The 23,875-nt window shown below is 36.6% G+C and overlaps 1 protein-coding gene and 2 long non-coding RNA genes across 5 annotated transcripts; 2 read left to right on the forward strand and 1 right to left on the reverse strand.

Moving 5' to 3' along the window:
• Positions 1–10,679: 10,679 nt before the first annotated feature.
• Positions 10,680–12,139, reverse strand: LOC122040751. The gene is made up of 3 exons (XR_006128713.1): positions 11,714–12,139; positions 11,356–11,612; positions 10,680–10,739 (listed from the first exon to the last, which is right to left on the reverse strand). It is a non-coding gene; the product is annotated as an uncharacterized LOC122040751 (long non-coding RNA).
• Positions 12,140–13,074: 935 nt separating this feature from the next.
• On the forward strand, positions 13,075–16,387 carry LOC122040752. 3 transcript variants are annotated; one of them, XR_006128715.1, is made up of 4 exons: positions 13,075–14,598; positions 14,679–14,981; positions 15,545–15,595; positions 16,014–16,387. It is a non-coding gene; the product is annotated as an uncharacterized LOC122040752 (long non-coding RNA). The 3 variants fall into 3 exon arrangements; XR_006128716.1 differs by having other exon boundaries at positions 13,076–13,699; positions 14,329–14,981; XR_006128714.1 differs by having other exon boundaries at positions 13,075–14,981; positions 16,014–16,386.
• A 1,568-nt stretch (positions 16,388–17,955) lies between these two features.
• LOC122040753 (transcription factor bHLH93-like) lies at positions 17,956–19,757 on the forward strand. The gene is made up of 4 exons (XM_042600180.1): positions 17,956–18,876; positions 18,962–19,120; positions 19,204–19,371; positions 19,445–19,757. Exons 1-4 carry the CDS (start codon positions 18,493–18,495, stop codon positions 19,529–19,531), a joined length of 798 nt encoding a protein of 265 aa, XP_042456114.1. The 5' UTR covers positions 17,956–18,492; the 3' UTR covers positions 19,532–19,757.
• The last annotated feature ends 4,118 nt before the right edge of the window (positions 19,758–23,875 follow it).

The raw sequence follows: 23,875 nt of genomic DNA on the forward strand, positions 1-23,875 counted from the left end.
ACATCGACTCGAACCTCTGCTGTGTTGGTTCTTGTCTGGTGGCGTTGACTACGTGTGCTAGGAATCTCGTACATCCCGAATCAGTAGCTTCGTGCTTTCATCTGAGAGAAACTTCTTGGCCTTTCTCTTTGGTTCCCACTGTATTCAAATTGCACTGCCGCTTCAGGTGGAAGATGACTTTATGTTTACGGCACTCTATGGTAGCACCGTATCGATCGGAAAGTCCATTTCAAAGATAACGTCATAGTCGGTCATCTCTAGCACTATCAGTTACAAAAGAGCTCTCATGCGCTATAATGGCCGCTCTGAGCCGGTCGTGGATGCCATGATCTCTCCAAGGTAATCGTGGCCCGACCACCGAGTACCTCGAGGGTATTTCTAATTTTCCGGAGAACATCCCGGCTATATATGAATGGGTTGCCCGAGTATCGAATAAGACATACTGTAAAATGCTAATCTGACCTGTGACAACTGTCGAGGCATTGGCTACGTCCTCTCTGGTGAGTGAGTAGATCCTCGCATTCGCCATAGCTGGAGGGGCTTCTAATCTGCCCTGGCTGATAAGTGGACCTTCTAGAGCGGCCTGCATCTGATATAACTGAGTTGGTTGACCTGCATACTGAATCTGCTGTGATTGAGGAAGACCGGTCTTGTTCGGGCATTGCTTGGCCATGTGCCCTTCTTGTCCACATTCAAAACATCCTTGTGTGCCCTTGCGACAAACCCCTGGATGGAATTTCCCACAAGTAGCACACTTTGGATAACTGGGTCGCTTGCTAGATGGTCCTCCTTTTGGGTCACTCCCTGATTTGCGCTTGTCGTTGGAGTTCCCTTTCCAATTAGAGCTGTAGCCTTGCTGTTTTTTAGTGTGAGAGTTTCCTTGGCCTTTGGACTCTGAGGAGATTTGCTTCTGCTGCTTTATGATGTTCTGGTAATGCTCTGTGGTTAAGGCACTGCTCACTAACTCCTCTGTGGTTTGTGGCCTATGTATGCCACCAGCCACGTTCACTGCTATCTCTGGTCTCAGCATCTTGAGCATCAACCGGATTCGTTCATTCTCTGTGCTGACTAGCTCCGGGCATAGACGAGCCAACCTGTTGAATTTCTTCACGGCTTCATCAACTGAAAGGTTGCCCTGACGAAACTCAGTGAACTCGTCGTAGTGGCGGTTTGTAACCCGTATGTGAAAGAACTCCTCGAAGAATTCCTTCTCGAAGTCAGCCCATAACATCTGGTTTACTGGGCGCTTCGTTCTGATTCTTTCCCACCACATGCGTGCGTCTCCTGTCAGGCAGAAGGAGGCACACTTCACCTTCTCGTGTTCTGGCCAGTCCAGAAGCTCCATCGTGCTCTCCAGTGTTTTGAACCAGGCTTGTGCATCCCATGGTTCACTAATGCCTGAGAAGTTCTCTGGCTTGACTCGCTGCCACTGGATCAGATAGGCTTCCTTTCTTGGCTCAGCTGCTGGGACTACTGGTGCTGGTACTGGTGCTGGCGTTGGCGCTGTAGGCTGAGCTGGTGGAACCTCTAAGACTTCTGGAGTCGTCAGGTTCGGTTCCGGGGTGACTGTGGGGGTACTCTGCTGATTAGTCTTGAGGGTGGCTATCTCCTGTTGCTGTGAGCCACTAATGCTGTAAGGTCTGGGGGAGGCACTGAACTGCCTGCCTCTTGCTGGGGCTCAGTAGCTAGTGCCCTTCTAGCTGGGCGTCCTCGTGCCATTGATAAAGACATAGAGGACAGAACATGAATAACTATTACAATCATAATTGTATAACTATCGTTATCATATTATATACTATCACATACTATCATGCAGCAGTTTATCTATAAACATGAGCTATACAAGAAAGCAAGAAACATAAATAAAGTAGAGGTATTCTTACTTGGAAGCTGCAGGTTCAATGCTGATGTGTGTGTAAGAAGTATGGAAGCTGCTCTGATACCACTCTGTAACGACCCGCCTTCTACTAACTAAGCTGTAAGGCTGATCGCTACAATTATGCTGTGCTAACTATTTCCTGACCATCACTAAGACTAGATGTGGAAGCTGTACTAATTAAAATTTTGCTAAGCTGTTAACATTTCTTGGTTCTACATGTACTAAGGAGTGTAATATAAAGTATACCTAACATATACTACATCCCCTATGGTCAAGGAACTGAAATATATGTTTTCCAACTGTTATCAGACCTCCCAATCAATCCACAGATCGATTGGAATAGTCGAATCGATCCAGTGATCGACTCAGCCGGCTACTGTATACGGAACATAGGTTGGATCGATCCAGTGATCGATCCAGCATGCTACTGTGCCCGAGACGATAATTTGGATCGATCGGCTGATCGATCCAAACTGGTCAATCGATCCATTGATAGACCCCAGAGCTCTCTGTTCGCGACGGAATTGGCTGGATCGATCGGCTGATCGATCCAGACGCCTACTGTTCGCGAGCTGAATCGCCCAGTCGATCAGTTGATCGATTGAAGACCCTCGAATCGATCGGCTGATCGATCCGAGTTTCTGATTTCGACCCAAAGGTCTGATTTCAGCACCGATGCGTGTCAAAGTCATTACACAACACTATAAAAGCTAAGAGAAACATTATACTAGGTGAAGGCTAACATACTAAACGTGATTAAGGCATAGAATACTAATTCATGACATGTAAACATATGGTAACCAAAACTAACAAGGCTTTAAACTGTTCTCTTGTTAACTAACAGAAACGTAAGATAACGCTTGCTATAAGTACTAATGCATACTGAACACGTTCTAATGCATAATAAAACGAAACTAGATCCCTAGGATCTTTATTCCAGTTCCTTCCACACACATCTTGATCTGCATTGACCTCCAACCTCCACCGCTAGTCCATTTTCCTTTTACCTGTATCTGCAGTATAAGGAAAATAGTATCTGTAAGCTAAAAAGCTTAGTAAGAAACCATCTACCTCACTAAAACATGCATACGATGCAAATATGATTTTAAATCATGCTGTTTGAAAGGATATGCTAAGTATACTGGATAAACTAAACATGGCATGGCATATAAGCATACAATCATGGCATATCTGAAGCTGAACATGATATCAATCACATGGTATCAATGAAGAACTAAGCTAAGCTAATATTGAACTACTGCTAGGACTGTACTGAATTCACGAACTAATTTGTGAGAGGTTGAAAATCATATACATATAGTAAGTAAAAATACTAAACATGCTACTGATGGGCCCTGGCAACTGTACTTGCTGTGCGCGCATCCCTAACTAGACCCGGGATTACAAGTTCCGAATCTAGTAGGGTTTACTAGGTTAGTTAAACCTAGGGACGACTATGGGAGCCCAACCCAATGGATATCTAATCCAGTACAGTGTCACTGAAAGAAAAATACTGTAATAGCTAATACTATTTTGCTGAATCTAGGTTATCTGAACCTAGAACTAGGTTGTCTGAACCTAGAAGCGACTGTGGGAGCCCACCCATTCGGACATCTAGTCTCATAAGAGCTGAAATAAAACTGATCATGCTAATTAACATGTTCTATGGCATTTAACTAAATGCCCACTGTATCATAAGGCGGTGCTAGGCATTTTGTCGAGCATTTGGCGCTCTCTAACTCTTCTCTCGATCGGGGAGACCACCTCTAGGCACCCAGCAGCGTCTAAACCCCTATCTACAGAGGATACACGTGCTCGGCCCATCTAGAGATGTTCACTAATCCCTAAATCTGTTAGAAGAGTTAAAATACACACTATATGCTGACAAAATTCAATAAAACTAATCTAATGCAAAAAAGAAAACACGCGAGAGCTACTTATACTGCAGGTGAGGGATTTCTTACATTGTGTGCTAGATTTCTTACAAATCTAATCGCTAGAAATTCCGGTGGAGACGGCTTCTCGACGATTCGCTCGCGTCCACGTGCTCTACTCGCGGAGGGGAACGTCCTTGTGCTGAAATCGTCGCCGGAAAGTGACCTTGGGACCCTAGGGATGGAACCCTAGTTCTTCCCTTGTTGTGGCGCCGAGAGAAGGAGAGGGAGGAGAGGGGCGGCGTGAGGTCTCGGTGGAGAAGGGTTTTTGCCGAACCAAAGAATAAACCCAAACCAACTTATGTTTTCCTATTTATATTAAGTAATTATTCGGTCAAACCAATTATAAATATAATTGATTCCCTTCTCTATCAGCACGGACCTGCTAGGTTCAACTGGTTACTAACATTATCCCTAAGTCATAGGTCTCGGGTTCAATCCCCGCTTAGGCTATTTTGTTTTTTTAATTATTTTTGCTACTTTCGCTACTATAAAAATTCCGGAAAAATACATAATAATTCCAGAATAATTATACTATATTTCTAAAATAATTTTGAGAATTTTCGAGCATTACAGGCGGGGCGTTACACGTAAAATGTCCTCCGATAACCTGTCGATAAAAATATCGAACACTTTGATTTGAGATATAAACTTCAAAACCTTTAATAAATGATCATGTGATCAAGGTCTTGAGCTACTTGTGGAGACAATGATAGTTGAGTCGACTAACCATTGTCTTGTACTACATCATACTATGATTGCTCCACCTGGGGTTCAGTACCTTCTAGTCGAGCAATGCACACAAAGGTAGAGAGCACTATCAACAAATAGTTAACCGACACAAATGTTAAGCAGCTAACTCTATACTTTTCCATATCAGTGGGGGTCATTTATCTAAATATACCTTCTAGGTTATCCTACCAAACATAAATAACCCAAAGGTCAGAATCTTCATGAAATAGAGTAAGTCGGCCTCCTACTGACCGACCAAACACAAGTCATACATGGTATAAACAACTAGTCAAGTAACAACAAAAGTGTATGATAACAATATACCACATTCCTCCTATAGCTTGGAGATTCTTGCCGCTGCCTGGTTCCAAAACTCGAAAAGTCGCATCGAGAAAAATCAAAACATGAAATCCAAAATACAAGAAAATATGAATCGTAAAATTTGCTCTAATACCACTAAATTGGTATCAGATTAATTCGAAAATACAGAACATGAAAAATAGGCATCGTAATCCTGCTCTGATACCACTAAATTGGTATCAGATTAACTCGAAAATACAGAACATGAAAAACAGGCATCGTAATCCTGCTCTGATACCACTAAATTGGTATCAGACTAACTCGAAAATCCAAAACATAAAAAACAACAGACATCATAAACCTGCTCTGATATCGACCAACTCAAAAATCTAGAACAAGAAAGATAAACATCGAAAACCTGCTCTGATACCACTAAATTGGTATCAAATTAACTCGAAAATCCAGAACACGAAAAATAACAGACATCGTAACTTGGCTCTAATATCAAATAAATTGTCACGCTCTAGAGGAGTCCCTGCTAGACAAACATTCGGCAACATCTCCCCTATACCGGTGACAATTGGGACCAATATGCATACACAAACAACATAATAACATATTCATCAGCCCACACGACTCGAACACACATAACCATGCAGTTTATATAATACAGCCTACTCGGCTGGAACTAAACAATAACACCCGCGCAGTTTAAAATACTAATATCCCACACGGCTGCACTGAAAACACAGAGGAATAACGGAAAAAAAATCCACAAATGAAAAGTTCACAAAACGTCACAGATACAAAGTCCACAAAACAAGTATCAAAATATAATTAGTTCTCATAGCACCAAATTCAACGAATACGAAATGCAAGTAAAGAGAAACAAAACCAAAATCATTCCTCGGATATGACACAGGAATGGCAGGCAGCATCTCTCTAAGCATCCATGACTCATCTACCTATTACCTGGTGAAAAAAAATCATTTTGTGGGGTGGTGAGTATTGGAACTCAGCGGGTATAGGAAATATAGTATATGAATATAATATCCAAGTAAAGAGTGTCAATAGTATACAGTCTCATAAGAGAAATAGCAAATACTAAAATAAAACGATAATAAAAGCACATACCTGAAACAATATCCTAGGCTAGGTAATAAAAGGTCAGAAGTGGTACTAATCTGCTACAGTACTACTCATAACTACAAAGGTAATAAGCAAGGTATATATAAATTTCCAATAAATAAACCAACGTCTAAACATCTACAATCAGAGTATATCTCAATATAAGTAAGAATAACAGCATAAGTGAACAACAGCAGTAACCAATGACAGCATAAGTATACCACAACCGCATAAGTAAGCAATAACAGCATATGTAAACAGTAGCAGCCAAAGCAAGTATAATAACAACGTATGCATGGATGATCACTCCCACCCACCCCTCTACACCATAACCCTTGTATGGTCGAGTGATCGAGTGGACAGTTGTGTTGGTTGCTACTCGGAAAACCTAATGGCTCCACTGTACAAAAATTTTGTACAAAGGTCTGAATCTTTTCCTAGCTACCATGTGTTCTTTTAAATTAAACTTGGATCGCTTGCGGAACTTAACACGTTTGATCCTAAGTTTAATTTATTTGTTCTTTTAGGTTTAGACTTGGATCTCCTGCGGAACTTAACACTTTCGATCCAAATCACCTAGATTATTAATTCAATTAAATATTAATTTCCAAAATTGACTTCCAGTACTGACGTGGCGAGGCACATGACCTTCTTGGATATGGGAGCAACCACCACCGACTAAACAAAGCATTTTAAGGAAAGCTAATATTTAATTTCCTTAAATAACTTTAGGTCAGCCGAAAAGAACAATCAAATCACAAGGAAAAAGAAAACAAAAAACCACAATATCGAAAATAAATTCGAAATACTAGAATCGCATGTCTCTTGTATTTGGTATTTTTACAAAGAAATAAAACTAGCATGATGCGGAAAAACATTACTAGTTATACCTTTCTTTTGAAGACAAAGACCTCTTGATCTTCTACCGTATTCCTCTTCTAACCTCGGACGTTGTGTGGGAAACGATCTTCCGAGATGAGAATCACCTTTCCACCTTCCTTCTTTCTTCTAGATTTCGGCCATAATAAATTTCTTCAAGGATGAAGAATTTCGGCCACCACCAATGCTCCAAGGGATACTAGAGACGAGGCTTGCTTTCTCTTCTTCTTCTCCTTCCTTGATCCGGCCACAAACTAGAGCTCCACCAAGAAGATAGGTTTCGACCAACAAGAGGAGAGGAGAGAAATAGGGCCGGCCACCAAAACCAAAGAAAAGAGGGAGAAAAAGAATAGAGGTTGTTCACCCATGAAGGCTCCTCTACCTCTTCTTTTATAATCCTTGGTCTTGGCAAATAAGGAAATTTTAATAAAAATTTCCTTAATTCTTTTGCCATGAAAAGGAAAATTTTATTTAATTAAAAATAATTTTTCTTCTCATTATTATAATGGTCGGCCACACCAAATCTCCAAGCAAATAAAAATTTAAACACAAATTAAAACTTCCTTATTTGCTTCCGAAAATTTTATAAAAAATTTCTCCAATATTTTTTATCCCTTCATGATTAATTAAAAGGAAATTTTATAAATTAAATCTTTCTTTAAACATGTGGATAATTTCCGGAAAGTTATCTCTAAAAATTAAAATCTCCTTTCAATCTACATATAAGGAAAGATATCAAATTTTTTCTTAATCTTTTGTAGAAATTAATAAAGAGAATTAGTGTATTCAATCAAGAGATTGAATGACTTTCATTGACTTTTTTTTAATGATAGACTTTTATGGAGTTGATTGATTTTTATTGACTTGTATAGAATCTCGCATAGTTGTGAAAAGAATTCTATGGAGTTCTATAGACTTTTTTGCAAGATTTTTATAGATATTTATAAACTTTTTCATGGAAACTTATGGATTTATGAGAAAGAAAAATTCGTTTCGTTATTGTCAATATGATAAACATCGCACTACATTCAATTCGCTATTGTATCTCTCCATGCATTGGCATTTGCTCGTTGTTGTTCTTGAGTATCAGATAATTGATCAAAACAATTGACACCATGAACTTGTTCTAGTAAGGATGATGAAGCTTCATTATCTGGTTCAACTAGAAATTCATCAGAACGACACTCCTTACGAAGAAAATTATGCAATCCGGCACAAGCTAAACTTTTTATAATAAAAATTTTATTTTAAAAAAGACCGTAAACTTTAAAAAAAAATTAAAGAAAAATTAAAAAACGATAAACTAAAAAAACATAAATTAAAAAAAACGGTAAACTAAAAAAAAACGTAAACTTAAAAAAAAAAAATGTAAAGAAAAAACTTAAACTAAAAAAACCGTAAAGTAAAAAACGTAAAAGTTAAAAAAATCATAAAACGTAAAGTTAAAACTTTAAAAAAACATAAATTAAAAAAAAAACATAAATTTCAAAAAAAAAATTGAAAACTTTAAAAACAAAAATAATAGAGAAAAGCATAAAATTCAAAAAAAATAATAATAATAATAAAGTTAAAAAAAAACATGTATAGTTAGTTTTGTAATAGAGGATAACACACCCCTAAAGTAATCTCTATGGTAGACCGCTGACGTGATCAAGGTGGTGAAGATTCTTTGTTGAATATGCGTCAAGTTGGACTGTGTACTATTATATTGGTAGGCTCTGGACGGGGCTCAAAGAAATAATCAAAATCGAGTAGCGGAAAGAGAAAGGACTTATTCGTAAAAAATTAAAATGATTTGAAGTCTATAGAAATCTCAAGGGTGAGGAGAAGACTTTTTATTTTATATTTAAACTTGTACCAAATATTTTGGAGAGCTCTCATTGGTTAAAATTTATATCCAAGGAGTTCTAAAAGAATCCATGAAAATCTATTAAAATTTTGGATACCAAAAGATTTTCATAGAGTTTTAAAAAGTCGAGTTTGAATACCACATGACTTTTTAAAACTCTATAAAAATCCAATTTGGATACCATTAGATTTCTATAGAGTTTATAAAAGTTTAGATTGAATACATCTAGACTTTTAAAATCCACAAAAGTCATTCAAAGTAATTAAAAGTCCAACATTGAATACATCTTAATCTTTTGTAGAATCTTATAAAAGGAAAGATTTAAATTTTTAAACTTTCTTTTAAATCATGTTATCCACATAAGAAAAAAATTTTAAAAAAAATAAAAATCCTTTTATTTTAATTTGGGCCGGCCACACCAAGCTTGAACCCAAGCTAGGGTCGGCCACCTTGAAGCACCCATGAACCAAACTTTGGCCAAGCTAGCTTGGCCGGCCCCTATGGGATGGGTAAGAAGGTGGGTATAGGTGGGTATAGTACTCTATAATTAAGAGGCTACGATAGGGACTGAGAGGAGGAATTGATTTTGGTCTCCCGATAAAATTAAGCATCCCGTGTTCGCCCCGAACACACAACTTAATTTTATCAATAATAATTTATTCCACTAGAGAACTATTATTGAACTACCGCACCAATTCCAAATTACATTTTGGGCTCCTTCTTATTATGAGTGTATTAGTCTCCCTGTATTTAAAATAACAAATGTCCACTAATCAAGTAAGTTACTGACAACTCAATTAATATCTAGCTCCAAGGGTAGTACCACTCAACTTTATCGTCATGTCGGACTAAGTCCACCTGCAGGGTTTAACATGACAATCCTTATGAGCTCCTCTTGGGAACATTCTCAACCTAGATCACTAGGACACAGTTTCCTTCTATAATCAACAACACACACTATAAGTGATATCATTTCCCAACTTATCGGGCTTATTGATTTATCGAACTAAATTTCACCCATTGATAAATTAAAGAAATAAATATCAAATATATGTGCTTGTTATTATATTAGGATTAAGAGCACACACTTCCATAATAACTGAGGTCTTTGTTCCTTCATAAAGTCAGTATAAAAGGAACGACCTCAAATGGTCCTACTCAATACACTCTAAGTGTACTAGTGTAATTATATAGTTTAGATAAACTAATACCTAATTACACTACGACCTTCCAATGGTTTGTTCCTTTCCATCTTGGTCGTGAGCTACTGTTTATAATTTATAAGGAACCGATAACATGATCTTCTATGTGTGACACCACACACCATGTTATCTACAATATAAATTAATTGAGCAACTATATTAATCGTAAATGTAGACATTTGAACAATGTGATTCTTATTTCTAGATAAATGTTTATACCAAAAGCTAGGCTTTTAGTATACATCCTAACAAGTTATATAGTAGCTAACTAGCTACATATGCGACGGGGGTCCCTGCTACTCGCAACTCCAGCTACCACCACCCATATGTGGTCGAGTGCGGCACGACAAGACAAACGACATCTGCTCCAGCTACCACTCTCTCGAGTGGTCGAGTGTGTGGCCTTGGTCAACGACTCTCTCGACCACAAGGGAGAATTTGTCGTTGACATACATGCAATGATATGATGCGCAAGATGTAACAGTCATTATACAAATATAAGCAGAAATTAGGTATGCTACATGAAGCCAGCATGCTCAATACGGAACATAAATAAACAACAATCAAAACATATAAACATGATATCTAGTATCTGCTACGTATCATGGATAACAATGAGAGACTGTATAAATATGAAAATGAATATCTCAAAGATCGAGTGGAAGTATCAAACGCAGGAAAAATAAGAGTGGAGTCAAGGTAAAAGCAGTTTCTAACCAAAGATAGCTCATGCACTAAGTTCAAAGAACTAAAGAGTCAAAGTAAGAAGTACCCGCCTTTACTAGATAGTCTGAACCAAATCATGCTCCGTCACGTCAATCGTCTCAATTAACGTCCTGCGCCAGCGCACACAAATTAACTATCTTCTGTCCCAACAGTTCACTTATCAAAGGAAACCTAGTTTAACATCAAATATAGACTCTAACTCTCAAATCAAATCTATTCAGGATTTCAAAAATGATAAAAAAAGAAACAAGAGCATCCTCATTCAAAGCCTAACTACCCATAAATCTGTCCAAAACTTTTGGTGGATATAGAAAGGAGTAGAACATCATCAAAGCCAAATGAATTCCCTAAGGGTTTTATTCAGAAACTCAAACCAACCAGAGGAACCAGGGCAACACCGAACTCGATCATAAACACCTCAAATCCGTAGCAGAAAACCGCAAAGACTCACTAGATGAAGCCTCAACATCAATGAAAATCGATTTGCAACTTATTCCTATTTTTGAACATCATAGCACCAAACCTTTCAATTCTTCCATGACATTTGGCCCTCACCTCATTGAATCCTTACTAACATAAGGTAATGCACTTGCAAGATGGAATCATTATAGCATTGAAACACCCAAATTCACTGCATTTCAGTATCGCAAAACATGAAACCAAGCAGCATCGAATCCGATCAAAAGCACAAAAAATACAGTAATACAAGACATGATGCAGAACAACCTTGACTTGAAATCCAAACTTCCGAATTTGTTCACATGTTCTTACAACAGAGAGCAGCAAGACATTATCAATCAAAGCGCAAAGCACCTACAACCTGTTCCAAAGCTTTCGACAACCCTAGGAGAAAGCTAAATACCATCGCATCTAGCCGAGACTGTCAAGAATAGGATCCCTAACTCAAAACGTCAAAAGAAATCGAGTAAAGTCAGTCCTCCATGCGCTAAGCCCAATTCCATTGCAGAAATTAGAAAGGAAACCTGCGATGAAGTAAAAACAAGCAAGAACATACAGGAACACCACCGAAATCTCAAATCACAGCTCATCCAAGTAGGTAATCATCATAGTACTGAATCCTTACCTCCCTGATCTCATACCAACATATGGAGAGTACTTGCTGGATCAGTTAGGGCACGACTCGGAGAGAAGAGGATTGGCATCGGTCGTTGGCTCGTCGCGGCATCTCTGGTGCTAGCGTGAGGAGGAGAGATCGCCGAATGCGGTTGTGGGAACTCGTGAGGAAAAGAGGGAAGAAGGCTTGGTCGACGCCGGGATGAGCAACGCCGGCGCGATCCCGTGCTATGGACAGAGGTGGCGGTTTGGTGAGGGGAAACGCGAGGCTGGGGAAGGAGGGAGGTCGGCGGTGTGAGAGCTAGGGCACGGGAACTCGCGAGAGGGAGAGGGAAGGAAGGAGTTCGACGGAGGAGAGGTCGGTGGCGAAGAAATCGGGGGCGCTCGCGAGGTGGGGATCGGTGTGGGCAAGGAGGCTAGGGCACGGTAATGTATTAAATTTATAAAATTCAAACTTAGGTTTAGGAAAAATCAAAATCTATGTTAATTCCTCAACCAACTCCCACTTTTAGATATTCCAAACAGGCTTTATCCTATCCCAATCGATCCATCCCCTTAAAACGTATCATACGATCTCCGATTAAATCCAAAAAGATTTCTAAAAATTCTTAAAAATTTCGTTAAAGCTATTAGCCTATTAAACCTTATTATTTAATTATTATCTGGTTCGATATTTTATAATTTTCAAGTATCCTAGATGATTTTCTATATGAAGATAGCTCAAGTGATCATCTTTTATTATCCTTAGCCTTTTGTAAAAAGAGATAAATATTCTACAAATAATAATTAAGGAGGTTCTTGTTAATTCAAAAAAAAGGAATAGAGCAGGATTAATGCTATTATAATTATATGAATAAATTATCTCTTAATATTATTGTTCAAATCTAGTACAAGATTATGACGTTTCATAATATAATTTGTTCCTCAAACATGTCATTTTTTCTCGACATTGTTTTCAAAAGATAGAATATTTGAATAACAGTAATACAATATAAAGATAAAAAAAAACTAGAGTTGAAATAATTGATATATTATTAATAAAACTTTTACATATGTTAAGAAAATCAGTCCAATCTAAATAATTAGTTAGAAAGTGTACTAAAAAAAATTAGAATTACATAACACTTAAAAGACAATACCTTTTAAAAAAAACGTTGTCTTTTTTTTAACCACGCTTTTAGTAAAACCTATTGTTTATGTTTTTTGTTTGTTAGTAAAGACAATATTTTTTTAAATAAGTGTTGTTTAATGATTTTTTTTTTTATCAAAACAATGCATTTCAAAAAACGTTGTATATTGACATTTTTTTTTATATTTATAACAATAATTTTTTAACAAGTGCTCTTTATGTCCACGACCAAACTCCTTTGCCAAAACCACCCCTTCGTGAAAAATTCATCAAAAACTCATTTCCGCCCGAACCCTTCTCAGTGAAAAACCTAGGCTCCAAAACTCATGTCCGTGGACAAAAACCCAAAGCTTCATCTCTTGTCCACCGCTACCAAGGGTCGGCGGCCTCCTCCACTTCATCACCGCCGACCTCTCTCATTCTCTTCCTCTACCCGATTGGGAGAGGACAGGCTCCCTCTTCCGCCTCCATCTCATCCACAGCTGATGCTAACGCACACAATAGGAGCTTCATCCCCGAATTCGTCGGCCATCTCATCTCCTCTACTATCATCCTCATCGCTAACGACAAGGTCTTCTCACAGAGCTTTTGGATCTGAAAGCCATCTCACAGTGCCTTCATCCTCAGGCCACCACCTTCTCCCAATTGGGAGAGGTGCCACCGTCGAACTCTACATCACCCTCTCCTGATTGGTAGAGGTTTCTTCACCACCACTAGTTTCCTTCCACCTCTTCATTTTGGATTTAAAGAGTAAAGCTTCATCACTAGCCGGTAGCGCCTCTCCTCTTTCGACAACCCCTTTCTCTTCAGATTTGAAAAGAAGGGTTCGTTCTCCATCGATGAGCAGTTCATCCACAGCCTTCACAGGTAGATTGGCCGTCGGAGAATCTCCATCCAGTAGCCCCCTCTCTACTTCAGATTTGAAGAGGAGAGCTATATTCCAATTCGTGTCTACGACATTGGGTTATTTCTATCTATGTTGGATTGTGTTATGCTTGTTGATTGTTAATTGTAACGTAACTATTCTCCCATATTTAGAATTGCATGTATTTTGCTTAATTGAATTCTCGCTCATTATGTGTTTGATGAAATGCCTCTTTCATTAGTTAGTTTCTAAACTTGCATCTTCTTTGGTTTGAATTCTTGTGATGGTTAGTTAGTTGAGTGTTTTAGGTTAGATTAGATTAGATTAGTTCAATTTTGAAAAATTTATTCATGTGGAAGTTTATTTTTAATATTTCCTAAATTTCTGCGACTCAAATTTATTCAACTTTTCAATTACCTTGCCTAGACTCAAATTGCCTTGAATGGAGTTCAATTAGGTTGGTTAGGATTCATGTACCAAACACCAAATACCTAGAGTTAGCTGGGCTTATTGTGATTTTGGATATCTCCACTATTAATTTCATAATTTTCAAGCATGTAGTTATGTATAGCTTTTTTAGTTTTTTTATTTTTGTTAAACCTAATATATCTAGCATGATGCTTTTCCATAGATTGGCAAGACCTGTGGGGAGAAATGGAAAACAATTTCATTTGAGGTTGGATCTTGCATATTTTTATACACCAATGCATATGATTTAGTTTTTTGGTATAAGAAAAATGCTATAATACATATAGACATCTATTTGCAAACGTGAATGATTCAAGGCAACTAAGACTATGCAAGAGTTAGAAAGGCATTGCTATATTGTATGAGATTGGAGACAGAGACAAGGCCATTGCTGAGATGGAGGATGTATCCATTTCTCTAAAGGGATACCCAGGTACTTCTTCAAGATTAATTTTATGCTTCCTACAATACATGTTTTACAAGTTTTTATAAGGGGTATCTTTCATCCCACAGAGATACATGCAGCTCTAGCTGTATCATTGTATACTAACAAGCATGCTGCACTCCTTGCTGAGAACCAGTTTACAATTTCCACTCTTTTGGATCCTCATTATACTGATCTCTCATATGTCAGGGGAACTAAGCATTGACCTTCGAACTTGATCGATTCCTTGTAGCATTTCATCACACTTTCCTAACAAGCTCCAATATCTTTCTTGGTTGATAAATGGTGATGCATTAAGTCTTTTTCAATGCAGATGTTAATGGACCAGAAACAAATTTTGTGTGCCACTTCTAAAGGACATCATATCATAGGTAGATTCTAAAGGATACATTTGATAAGCTTGTTTAAATTGATTATATATATATATATATATATATATATATGCATTGCTGATAACACACATTCCAACCCTACAATTTTTACTTTAAGCCTCATCTCAAGCACAACGAGAAAGCCACATATAAACAAAGCTTAGTGAAGTTCAAAATTGCTTGTATGATGCTCTTTGAGGAGACATTGATACGCGAAGAGGAGGAAAAAGCACTACTTGATCATAGTATGAAGGATTAAGATGCAAAATATAGAAAAATAAAAGTCCATGGCTACATATATCAAGAGAGAGGTTCATCATCATTTATCTCCAGTCTCTTAGAAAATTGCATGGGCCTAATAACCTTTTTTTTTTGTTAAAATTTGTTTGAAAGTGGAGAGTTCTCTAATGAATCTAATGACTGAGTGATTGGTAAGGATGTTGGATATGTATCTGTGAGAAAAAAGAGTTCTCTAATGAATCCAAACTTACGTGTTGCTTAAGTATTTTTACCTTAAGTTTTTTATCTTTCACCAATCTGTGTTTGTTTTCTTTGATACACAGGTTTGTTCCGCCTTTGTACAACTTATAGAAGTTCGACCATCATTCCTAGAGGTATGTAAAAAAAAAATTAATTGATTTTCAAGTGGATTTGTTCATATTTCTATTGATTGCCCATATTGGCCGTGTGCTTTTGTCATTCTATCTTAGATGAACATCATAATGGGAAGATGTTGTGGAATTCTAAAATAGTAGCATCAATATTTCTACTAGCAGAACCATGACATGATAGCACATAGTGAAATGTGGATGTTGATTAGATAAGATATTGTACATTAAGCCATGAGTTTGTTCTCCTTTTTTGGTTTATCAGTTATGTTGTATTGTTTGTTGATTTAATGCTAAGTAAACTGTCTTGATTTCTACTTTAGAATCTCACAGTTTATAGAATCCACTAGAGATATTGTTGTTGTTTCATTTTTGTGGGTCATCAGGACTAACTTACACTTTGTCTTGAATCTTTCATGTGTAGTGCCTTTGTAGATATTTTGATGGTGAATGGAGGTATTCAGAACTCCAGCTAAATAGCTCAGGTATGGATGATTATAGGAGCAACAACTACATGCTATGTGGCACTACATCTGAACCTCAGGGGTGTGACTGGGAAGTACTTCGACGAAGAACTATCAAGAAGGCTTTGGGATTTAATCGAGAAGATGGTTAAAGTCAATGAGTAAAGAACATTCAAGTCAAGAGGATAAGTAGCAACTATCAAGATCCTTTAAGTTCATGCAATAAGATGTAATCAATAGGAGTAGTTTTGAGTGTCTCCTAATTAAAATTTCTTTGTATGTAAGTAATTATGTTTGTTATAGAAGTGTAAAGATGATAATTTATATATTTATCTTGGTTGTTTATTTAATAATATGCCGTTGATTGAAGTAGATTCATTTTCATTTATCTTTTATTTGTCTTTGGTGTTAAAAGACAATAGTTTAAAACCTTTTGTTTTTTTCTAAAAAATTAATGTTTTTTATGTGTTGTAAAATTATTGTCTGCTAAAAAAAAATAATACTTTTTATGTGTTGTCTTTAAAAAAGACAACGCTTTTTATGTGTTATCTTTGTAAAAAACGATAACGTTTTTAAAACGTTGTCTTTACTACAAACGACAACGCTTTTAAAATATTGTCTTTGAGTAAACTTTTAACAATACTTTTCAACCACATAGACAACACTTTTAAAGTATTGTCTATCAACTTTTTTTCTTGTAGTCAAAAGTTTGGCACTAAAATATTTTATCAAAATGACAACAAAAAGCCCAACAAATCAATCGTTATATGAAAAAGGTTAGACCAACTTAAAACTATATTCTTGGAACAAATCAGTTAGGAGATCATTCATAATTTTTAGTCAACATTAAGGGAATTATAAAATAAATATGAAAACTATCTGCAATGAAATTCAATATTCAATTAGATAAGAACATCGACGTATTTTTAACTCATCAAATTTAATGAACTATCTTAAACAGGAACTATTAATACTATCCAAGTATGATATTATACCATAATCATCTAATTCCTTTTCTCACTTGGATGGCGCGACTTTGGAGTTGAGGGGCATCAGGGTGGTGGGGACGACGAGGGGAGTTGACTGTTGCATCTCTAACTCGTTCAGCTGCTGCTCATGGTCCATCTCAATGATAAGGGGAGCTACGAGGAAGAGAAAGATAGTGCTAGCCATCCATGTATTTTTTCAGTGTTACGAAGGTATTTCTTGGTCACGATGGCAACCTCGCCAACGACGATCCTATCTCGCAACAATCGTAGATTCCTAGACAAAGCTCAATATGAGGGGAGCAAATCATAAGCCATTCCGAAAATGAACTCTTCAACGGAGATGAAAGAGGAGATTATATTTTGTATTTTAGAAAAAAATAAATCATTCTGAGTTTTTTTTACAGATGAATAATAAAAAAAATATTATTTGAAAAAAATGAAAAAGGATACCTGCTTCGGACAATTTTAAAATAAAGATTTTTTTTGGATAATATGTAGAATTAGATATGATGTTTGATAAATAATAGAATTTTTTTTTTTTTTTGATAGGGGAGAAATGAATATAATTTTTTACTTTGATATGGAGATTAAAAACAAACCCTACAACAACTTTTCCACTAAGAGATGCTCTTGGCGCCGGAGTTAAAGTCGCAATGAGCTCAATATTTAGCGCCGAAAGGCAACGAAGACACATGATCACATGTGGATTGGGTTTTTGTGCTTTGTCTTTTGGTCTTCTTCTCCCTCGGGTTCCCTTCGTTTGCATCTATAGCCCTCGTTCTTAAGCTACGAACGACCAAAAAAGTTGCCACCTCAAACACAGCCGACCTTTCATTGACTAAAAACTGAGCCATCGTGACCAGAGCGTAGGGCTGTGTGTGTCTGCACTTTTTCTACTGCAATGCGTGGATTGAATGGTCACGTAAACCAAGGTTTAGGGGAGGAGGAGCTAAGCCCTGCCCCGTCACTAGCAGTAGCTTTTTTGTTTGTGCCCTCTTTTTCCTTCTCCCCCTTTCTCCAGCTCCGTCATCGTCTTGCGACTGCATGTCTCTATCTTCCTCCGTGACTCAGGGAGACAGAACAAAAGAGAGGGAGGATTTGTGTTGGTGGTATTCTTGGGAGGATGAGGAGAGAAAATACAGTGGGCACATGCTCTACCGCTCTGGTTTTGCTCCGTGTCCAACAGCTGAGCAATGACAGCTGACCGTAATTCTCCATGACCAAAGCTGGTACTGGAAGAGCCTGAACAAGGCTAAAGACTAAAGAGAGAGCAGCAGATTGTGTCGGAATCTTTGCCTTAATCATGCATTGCTCTAATGGGTTGCAGCCCCTATCGGATAGGCTGAGATTTAGCGTTTACTGCGAGGGATAATTGCCCCACCTTCTTCATCCTTTCTCTCTTTTTTGTTATAAGGACTGCTCGTGCAGCGGTTTGGTAGGTGGGAAGCCCATGGAACTCGACGAGCAGGGCTTCTTGGACGAGCTGCTCGGCCCCTTCTTCGCGCCCGGCGAAGCTGACGCCTGCTTCGACTGTTTCCAGCAGAGCCCCGCGGGACTCCTCCCTCCCTGCGCCGGCTATGATTACTGCCTGAGCGACGCAGTGTACTCTGCCGCGCCGGAGGTACAGTCCTCGGCGTTCGACGACGTCGAGCGCGGCCAGAGCTCCTGCAAGTCGGAGGCGCCGCCGCCGCCGCCGGTCGCCGGGCTGAGGAAGACGAGGAAGACGAAGCTCGAAGGTGCGCCGTCAAAGAATCTAATGGCGGAACGACGGAGAAGGAAGAGGCTCAATGACCGGCTCTCCATGCTCAGGTCGATAGTCCCCAAGATTAGCAAGGTGGATTGCTTTTTCTCACTTTGGTTTACCTCGCTCGCCCCTCCGTCGAGTGTTCGATTAAATGCTCGTGAGAAAAAACACGCAGATGGACAGAACTTCCATTCTCGGGGACACCATCGATTACATGAAGGAGCTACTCGACAGGGTCAAGCACCTGCAAGAGGAGATGATCGACCTCGCTCCGGAGCAAGACACTCGTATTCTACTGAACATCTTCAAGGAATTAAACTCGAAGGAGGTCTCGGTGAGGAACTCCCTAAAGTACACGCGCATTAATCCTGTGGCTCCGAATCTAACAGATCTTGGTGTGCATTAACGATCTTCCAGTTCGATGTCCAAAGAAGAGAGAACGATACGCGCATCGGAATCTGTTGCGCCGCCAAGCCGGGCCTCCTGCTTTCCACCGTGAGCACGCTGGAAGCACTCGGGCTGGACATCCAACAGTGCGTGATGAGTTGCTTCAGTGAATTCGGAATGCAGGCATCTTGTCTGGAGGTACGTTTGCATTTTATGTAATTGACATCGTCAAGATTTTGTTCTACTGATCGATCCTCGATTCGAGCTGTAGGAGATGGATCAGAGGGCAGTCCTGAGCGCTGAAGACATCAAACAAGCACTCTTCAGGAATGCAGGCTATGGAGGAAAATGCTTATAAGAGAAAATTGATATATTTAAGTTCATCTGCTAGCTGTGCAGTATTGTGGCATAGTCTTGAGGAATATCTGCTAGGCGCGGAATATTAAATTGATATATATTTAATATTTAAGTTCTGATAGGCCAAACAAGGATTTGGGAGAGGTGTGTCTTGCCCTTTGGCCTGGTGTTGAAGCAGCTACCTAATCCCATACATCTATCTATTTTATATTTTCTCTCTTTATGCTTCTCGGTCTCCATCTTTCTCTGTGCTAAGAACAAAACAAAGGTGTGATATAACCTGTCCCTCGTACATGCACCACATGGTCGCCACCAATTCTTCATAGTTTTTACTGCAAAAAAGTAAATGATATTGCAAGGTATGAATTGATCTCTCCTTGATATCCATGTTTGTTTCTTCATAGTTTTTACTGCAAAAATTTCTTAATTTATACCGTCAAGATTTTGAAAAATATATTAATTTTAATTTAAAATTCTTTAGTCAATTTAGAATTCAAAATTGATCCATGGATCTATATCATTTAAAAATTTAATATTTTTCAAACTAAGAAAATTATAAAAATATGTAACATTAATTATTTAATATTATTCTTATAAATCTTATAATAAATTTGTGATAAATTATAACATATGAGGGCATAGATATATTAAATAAATTTCCATGGGTACATTAATTTTATAATTTTAGTTCAAGTGATTTAAAATTTTCTAAGTCTATTAATAAATTTTGTCTATATTTAAATTTGAGAGGATAAATTAAGAATATTAAATTTTCCAATGTGCAGAGTAAAAATTTAAATAAAAGAGAAATTGTACATTTTGATATTACAAAAGTTAATTAATTACGTAAAATATTTTTTTTTGAAATTTATATGTGCAGTAATGTAAGATGACTTTGTAATTATAATAAAAATATGATTATGCTCCTCCTATATCTTTATCGTAGATGCCAATATAACTGATCGTAAAATTAGTTAAGAAATGAGAAGAGTTTTTTTTTTCAAAAGTATATATTTATTAGAAATTAATTTCTTATGCTGTTGTCATCTTCTAATTAACTGGACAGTAAATTGACTTTGTAAGCTTGTGCCGAAAGTGGTAAGTTTGAGATGGGTAGAACTCGATAGCTCAGAGCAAAGACAATGAATGATGTGCCGGAACTGTGCCCTTGCTGACTTGCCCCTGTACCTAATTCCATTTTCCACACAGTATAGCAAAGTTAAGGTCTACAGATTCTCTAAGGACAGTAATCGATTTAAATCAGAGCCCGGCCTGGGCAGTCGCTGCATGCCGAAGGCTAGAGATGTTCGGCTTGTGAGCACCGTGCATTGCAGACAACTGAGCGCCTGTCGCCAAGGCATGCAGCTTTTCCAGGACAGCGATGGACAATGGATTGCTTCCCCTCTAATAGTTTGCAGCTATAGCTGAAAAGGAAATTGGTTTGCCCTTCAGTGATGAATCAAAAAGGCAATTGATCGAACAACGCATTCTGGTGTCCACGGCACTGAGTGGTTGCGCTAATAAATTTGAGATTAATTTTTAATAGATACAAAAATATTTTGTTAGGTGTCCGATCTACCTCATATAAAGGACACTGTGCAATGAGTGAAATTATATTTTGCTTTAATAATACTAATGTGTTAACCTCAAGATAATGGTGCAGTGGTAGACTATTTTCTCAATTTCTCAAATATATAAGGATCGAATTTCAGTTTTGATAAATTAGAGGATAGATTTTCCTTAACAAATGATTGATTTAAAAATACTGGGTTGATGGAACATCCACTGTGAGCATTTCTGATTTATTAGGATCATACGTTGATCACTGTAGAATTAATCAGCGTGAATTAAATATATGATTCAACTTAAAAAATAAAAAATATAATAATAATAATAATAATCACGTGTTCATAATAATTTTATATAGGATTCTTTTTCTTCACTTAACTCGCCCAAGGATTTTTTTTTCTAATTCATTTACTCCCCGATTCATTTACTAAATAAATTTTTAAAATAGTTTATACAGCCGATCTTCAAAATATTTATTCCATTTAGTATTCAAATTCTAATTTTGTTTTAGTGTTTTTTTTAGTATTTTACCATTACACTACATCCGTAGATAAAACGGTAAAACAAACGGTAAAACTCTAGTCTCTCCTACTATTATTATTATTTATTTATTTATTTTTACCTTTATCCATGGATTTAAATCCTGTGGGGCCCTCAAAGTGTGTTAGTCAAGATATTTTGATGGTAAAAAATAGCTCTAATTCGTATATGATATGGTATAATCAGGATGGGCAGCCGAGTACTCCCTGGTTATTGATGAGTGAGAACTCCTCATGTTCTCCATACCAAGTAGAAACAATTCCTTGCTCAAGATCAACACGCAATTAGAGGCGTTAGTCTTGTTCCGACAAAGTCCCTTCAATGGTTAAATGAGATTTTGAAAGTAGAAAGAATTAGAGGAATAGATAGTTGTATGAGAATTAACATACCTCGTCTTGTATTATCGACTTTCTTTTATAGTTCTTTATATGTAACAGTTCGCATTATGACATTAATATTCTCCTTATGCAAGATTCACCGACAATGGTTATTATCTCGCCGTTTAGCAACCCTCCTTATTAAAAGCTTTATTAGGGTGTGTTTGATCGAGATTATCCTTGATAATCTTGATTAATTATCCAAGCTGATCAATAAAAATCCTGTTTGATTTAGGTAATCGATGATTCTTCAATAATATTTCATGTCTGATACATCAGCAAAAGGGACATGCAACCCGGAATTAGGAAACTTCGGAAAACTTAGGGTGCGTTTGGTTTGCACCGTTTTCATTTTCATTTTCTGAAAAACGCGCGTTTTCTAGAAAACAGAAAACGACTTTTTGTCATTCTCTGTTTTTCTAGAAAACGATAGCCAATTTTTTAGAAAACGCGTGCGGAAAACGCAAACCAAACACTATTTTCCAGAAAACGCACTTTTTCCAGAAAATGAAAATGAAAAACGCGCGTACCAAACGCCCCCTAAGATTTTTCTTTATCCTGAATTTAACGAATTTTTTTTATCAAAAATATCCTAAGAGAAAAATGTAAAAAAAAATAAAAAAATAGAAAAAATGTAAAAATAAAAAACATAAAAACATTAAAAAGGGAAAAAAATAGAAAAACGTTTAAAAAAAAATTTAAAAAAACGTTAAAAAAATTTTAAAAAAAACATAAAAAAATAAAAAATAAAACAACGTAAAAAAATTAAAAAAACATAAAAAATAAAAAATAGAAAAAACATATAAAAATAAATAAAACATAAAAAATAGAAAAATAGAAAAAAAAATTAAAAAACTTAATAAAATTTTAAAAAACAAGAAAAATGTAAATAAATAAATAAAATAAAATAAAAAATTTTAAAAAATAAATAAAATAAATAAAAAATGTTACAAAAATAAAAAATAAAAAAGCACATAAAAAAAATAAAGAAAAATGTGAAAAAGAAAAAGTAAAAAAAACATATAAAAACATAGAGTTTAATAATAATAATAATAATATTATTATTATTATTATTATTATTATTATATTATGATTAATTTTGTAATACAGTAAAATTTTAAATTAGGTTATTCATTAAAACTTTCACATAAATAAATTTTTATTACATTATCTATATTGAACCAAATAATATTTGGTTATATTTTATTCCCAATAATCTTGATTATATATAATAACTTAACCAAATGCACCCTAAAAATTATCCTTTATCTATAACAGCTAATGTTCACCATTAATTGTATTTATTATGTTGCTTACTTCGCCCTTCCTTCTTGAGTGCTAATCAATCTTTATTTGTCTCTGAGCCTAATTTTTTAGTACAGGATCTTAGAGTCGGGCACTTCTTGTGACTCCGAGTCTATTCCGAGTATCAAATTCTAAGACCGGGGCATACAGGACTTTGATCTTGATTTACAAGCCCTCACTTAAAAAACCCCTTAAATAACAATAGAATTATAATTCCATCGCTAATTTGATTGTTTTAACCAAAATCATATTTAATCTATTTAATTTAGCAATAGAAATAAATTCTCGCCACTCAATTAGCGACTTAAATTTAATTCTGTCACTACGTTAGCGATGAAAATTTAATTCCGTCGCTAATTTAGTGATGAAAATTAATTTTGTTGTTATTTCAGTGACATTATTTAATTAAGTTGTTGAAATAGTGATGAAAATTTAATTCCTTCACTATTTCAATGACAGAATTAAATTTCCATCGCTAATTTAATGAATTCTGGATTTACTGACCTGATTTTTTTTCCCTATCTCACTGATCTCTCTCCTCTCTATTTGATTGT

Source organism: Zingiber officinale, chromosome 2A (genome assembly GCF_018446385.1).
Source record: "Zingiber officinale cultivar Zhangliang chromosome 2A, Zo_v1.1, whole genome shotgun sequence".
In the NCBI taxonomy this organism is placed as follows: Eukaryota; Viridiplantae; Streptophyta; class Magnoliopsida; order Zingiberales; family Zingiberaceae; genus Zingiber; species Zingiber officinale.

What these genes read in the sequence shown, in the direction of transcription:
- LOC122040753 (XM_042600180.1), top strand. Translation starts at nt 18,493, where the DNA reads ATGGAACTCGACGAGCAGGGCTTCTTGGACGAGCTGCTCGGCCCCTTC. An exon ending in TAAACTCGAAGGAGGTCTCG is followed by an intron (nt 19,121 to 19,203) that starts GTGAGGAACTCC and finishes ACGATCTTCCAG; the next exon opens with TTCGATGTCCAAAGAAGAGA. An exon ending in TGCAGGCATCTTGTCTGGAG is followed by an intron (nt 19,372 to 19,444) that starts GTACGTTTGCAT and finishes TTCGAGCTGTAG; the next exon opens with GAGATGGATCAGAGGGCAGT.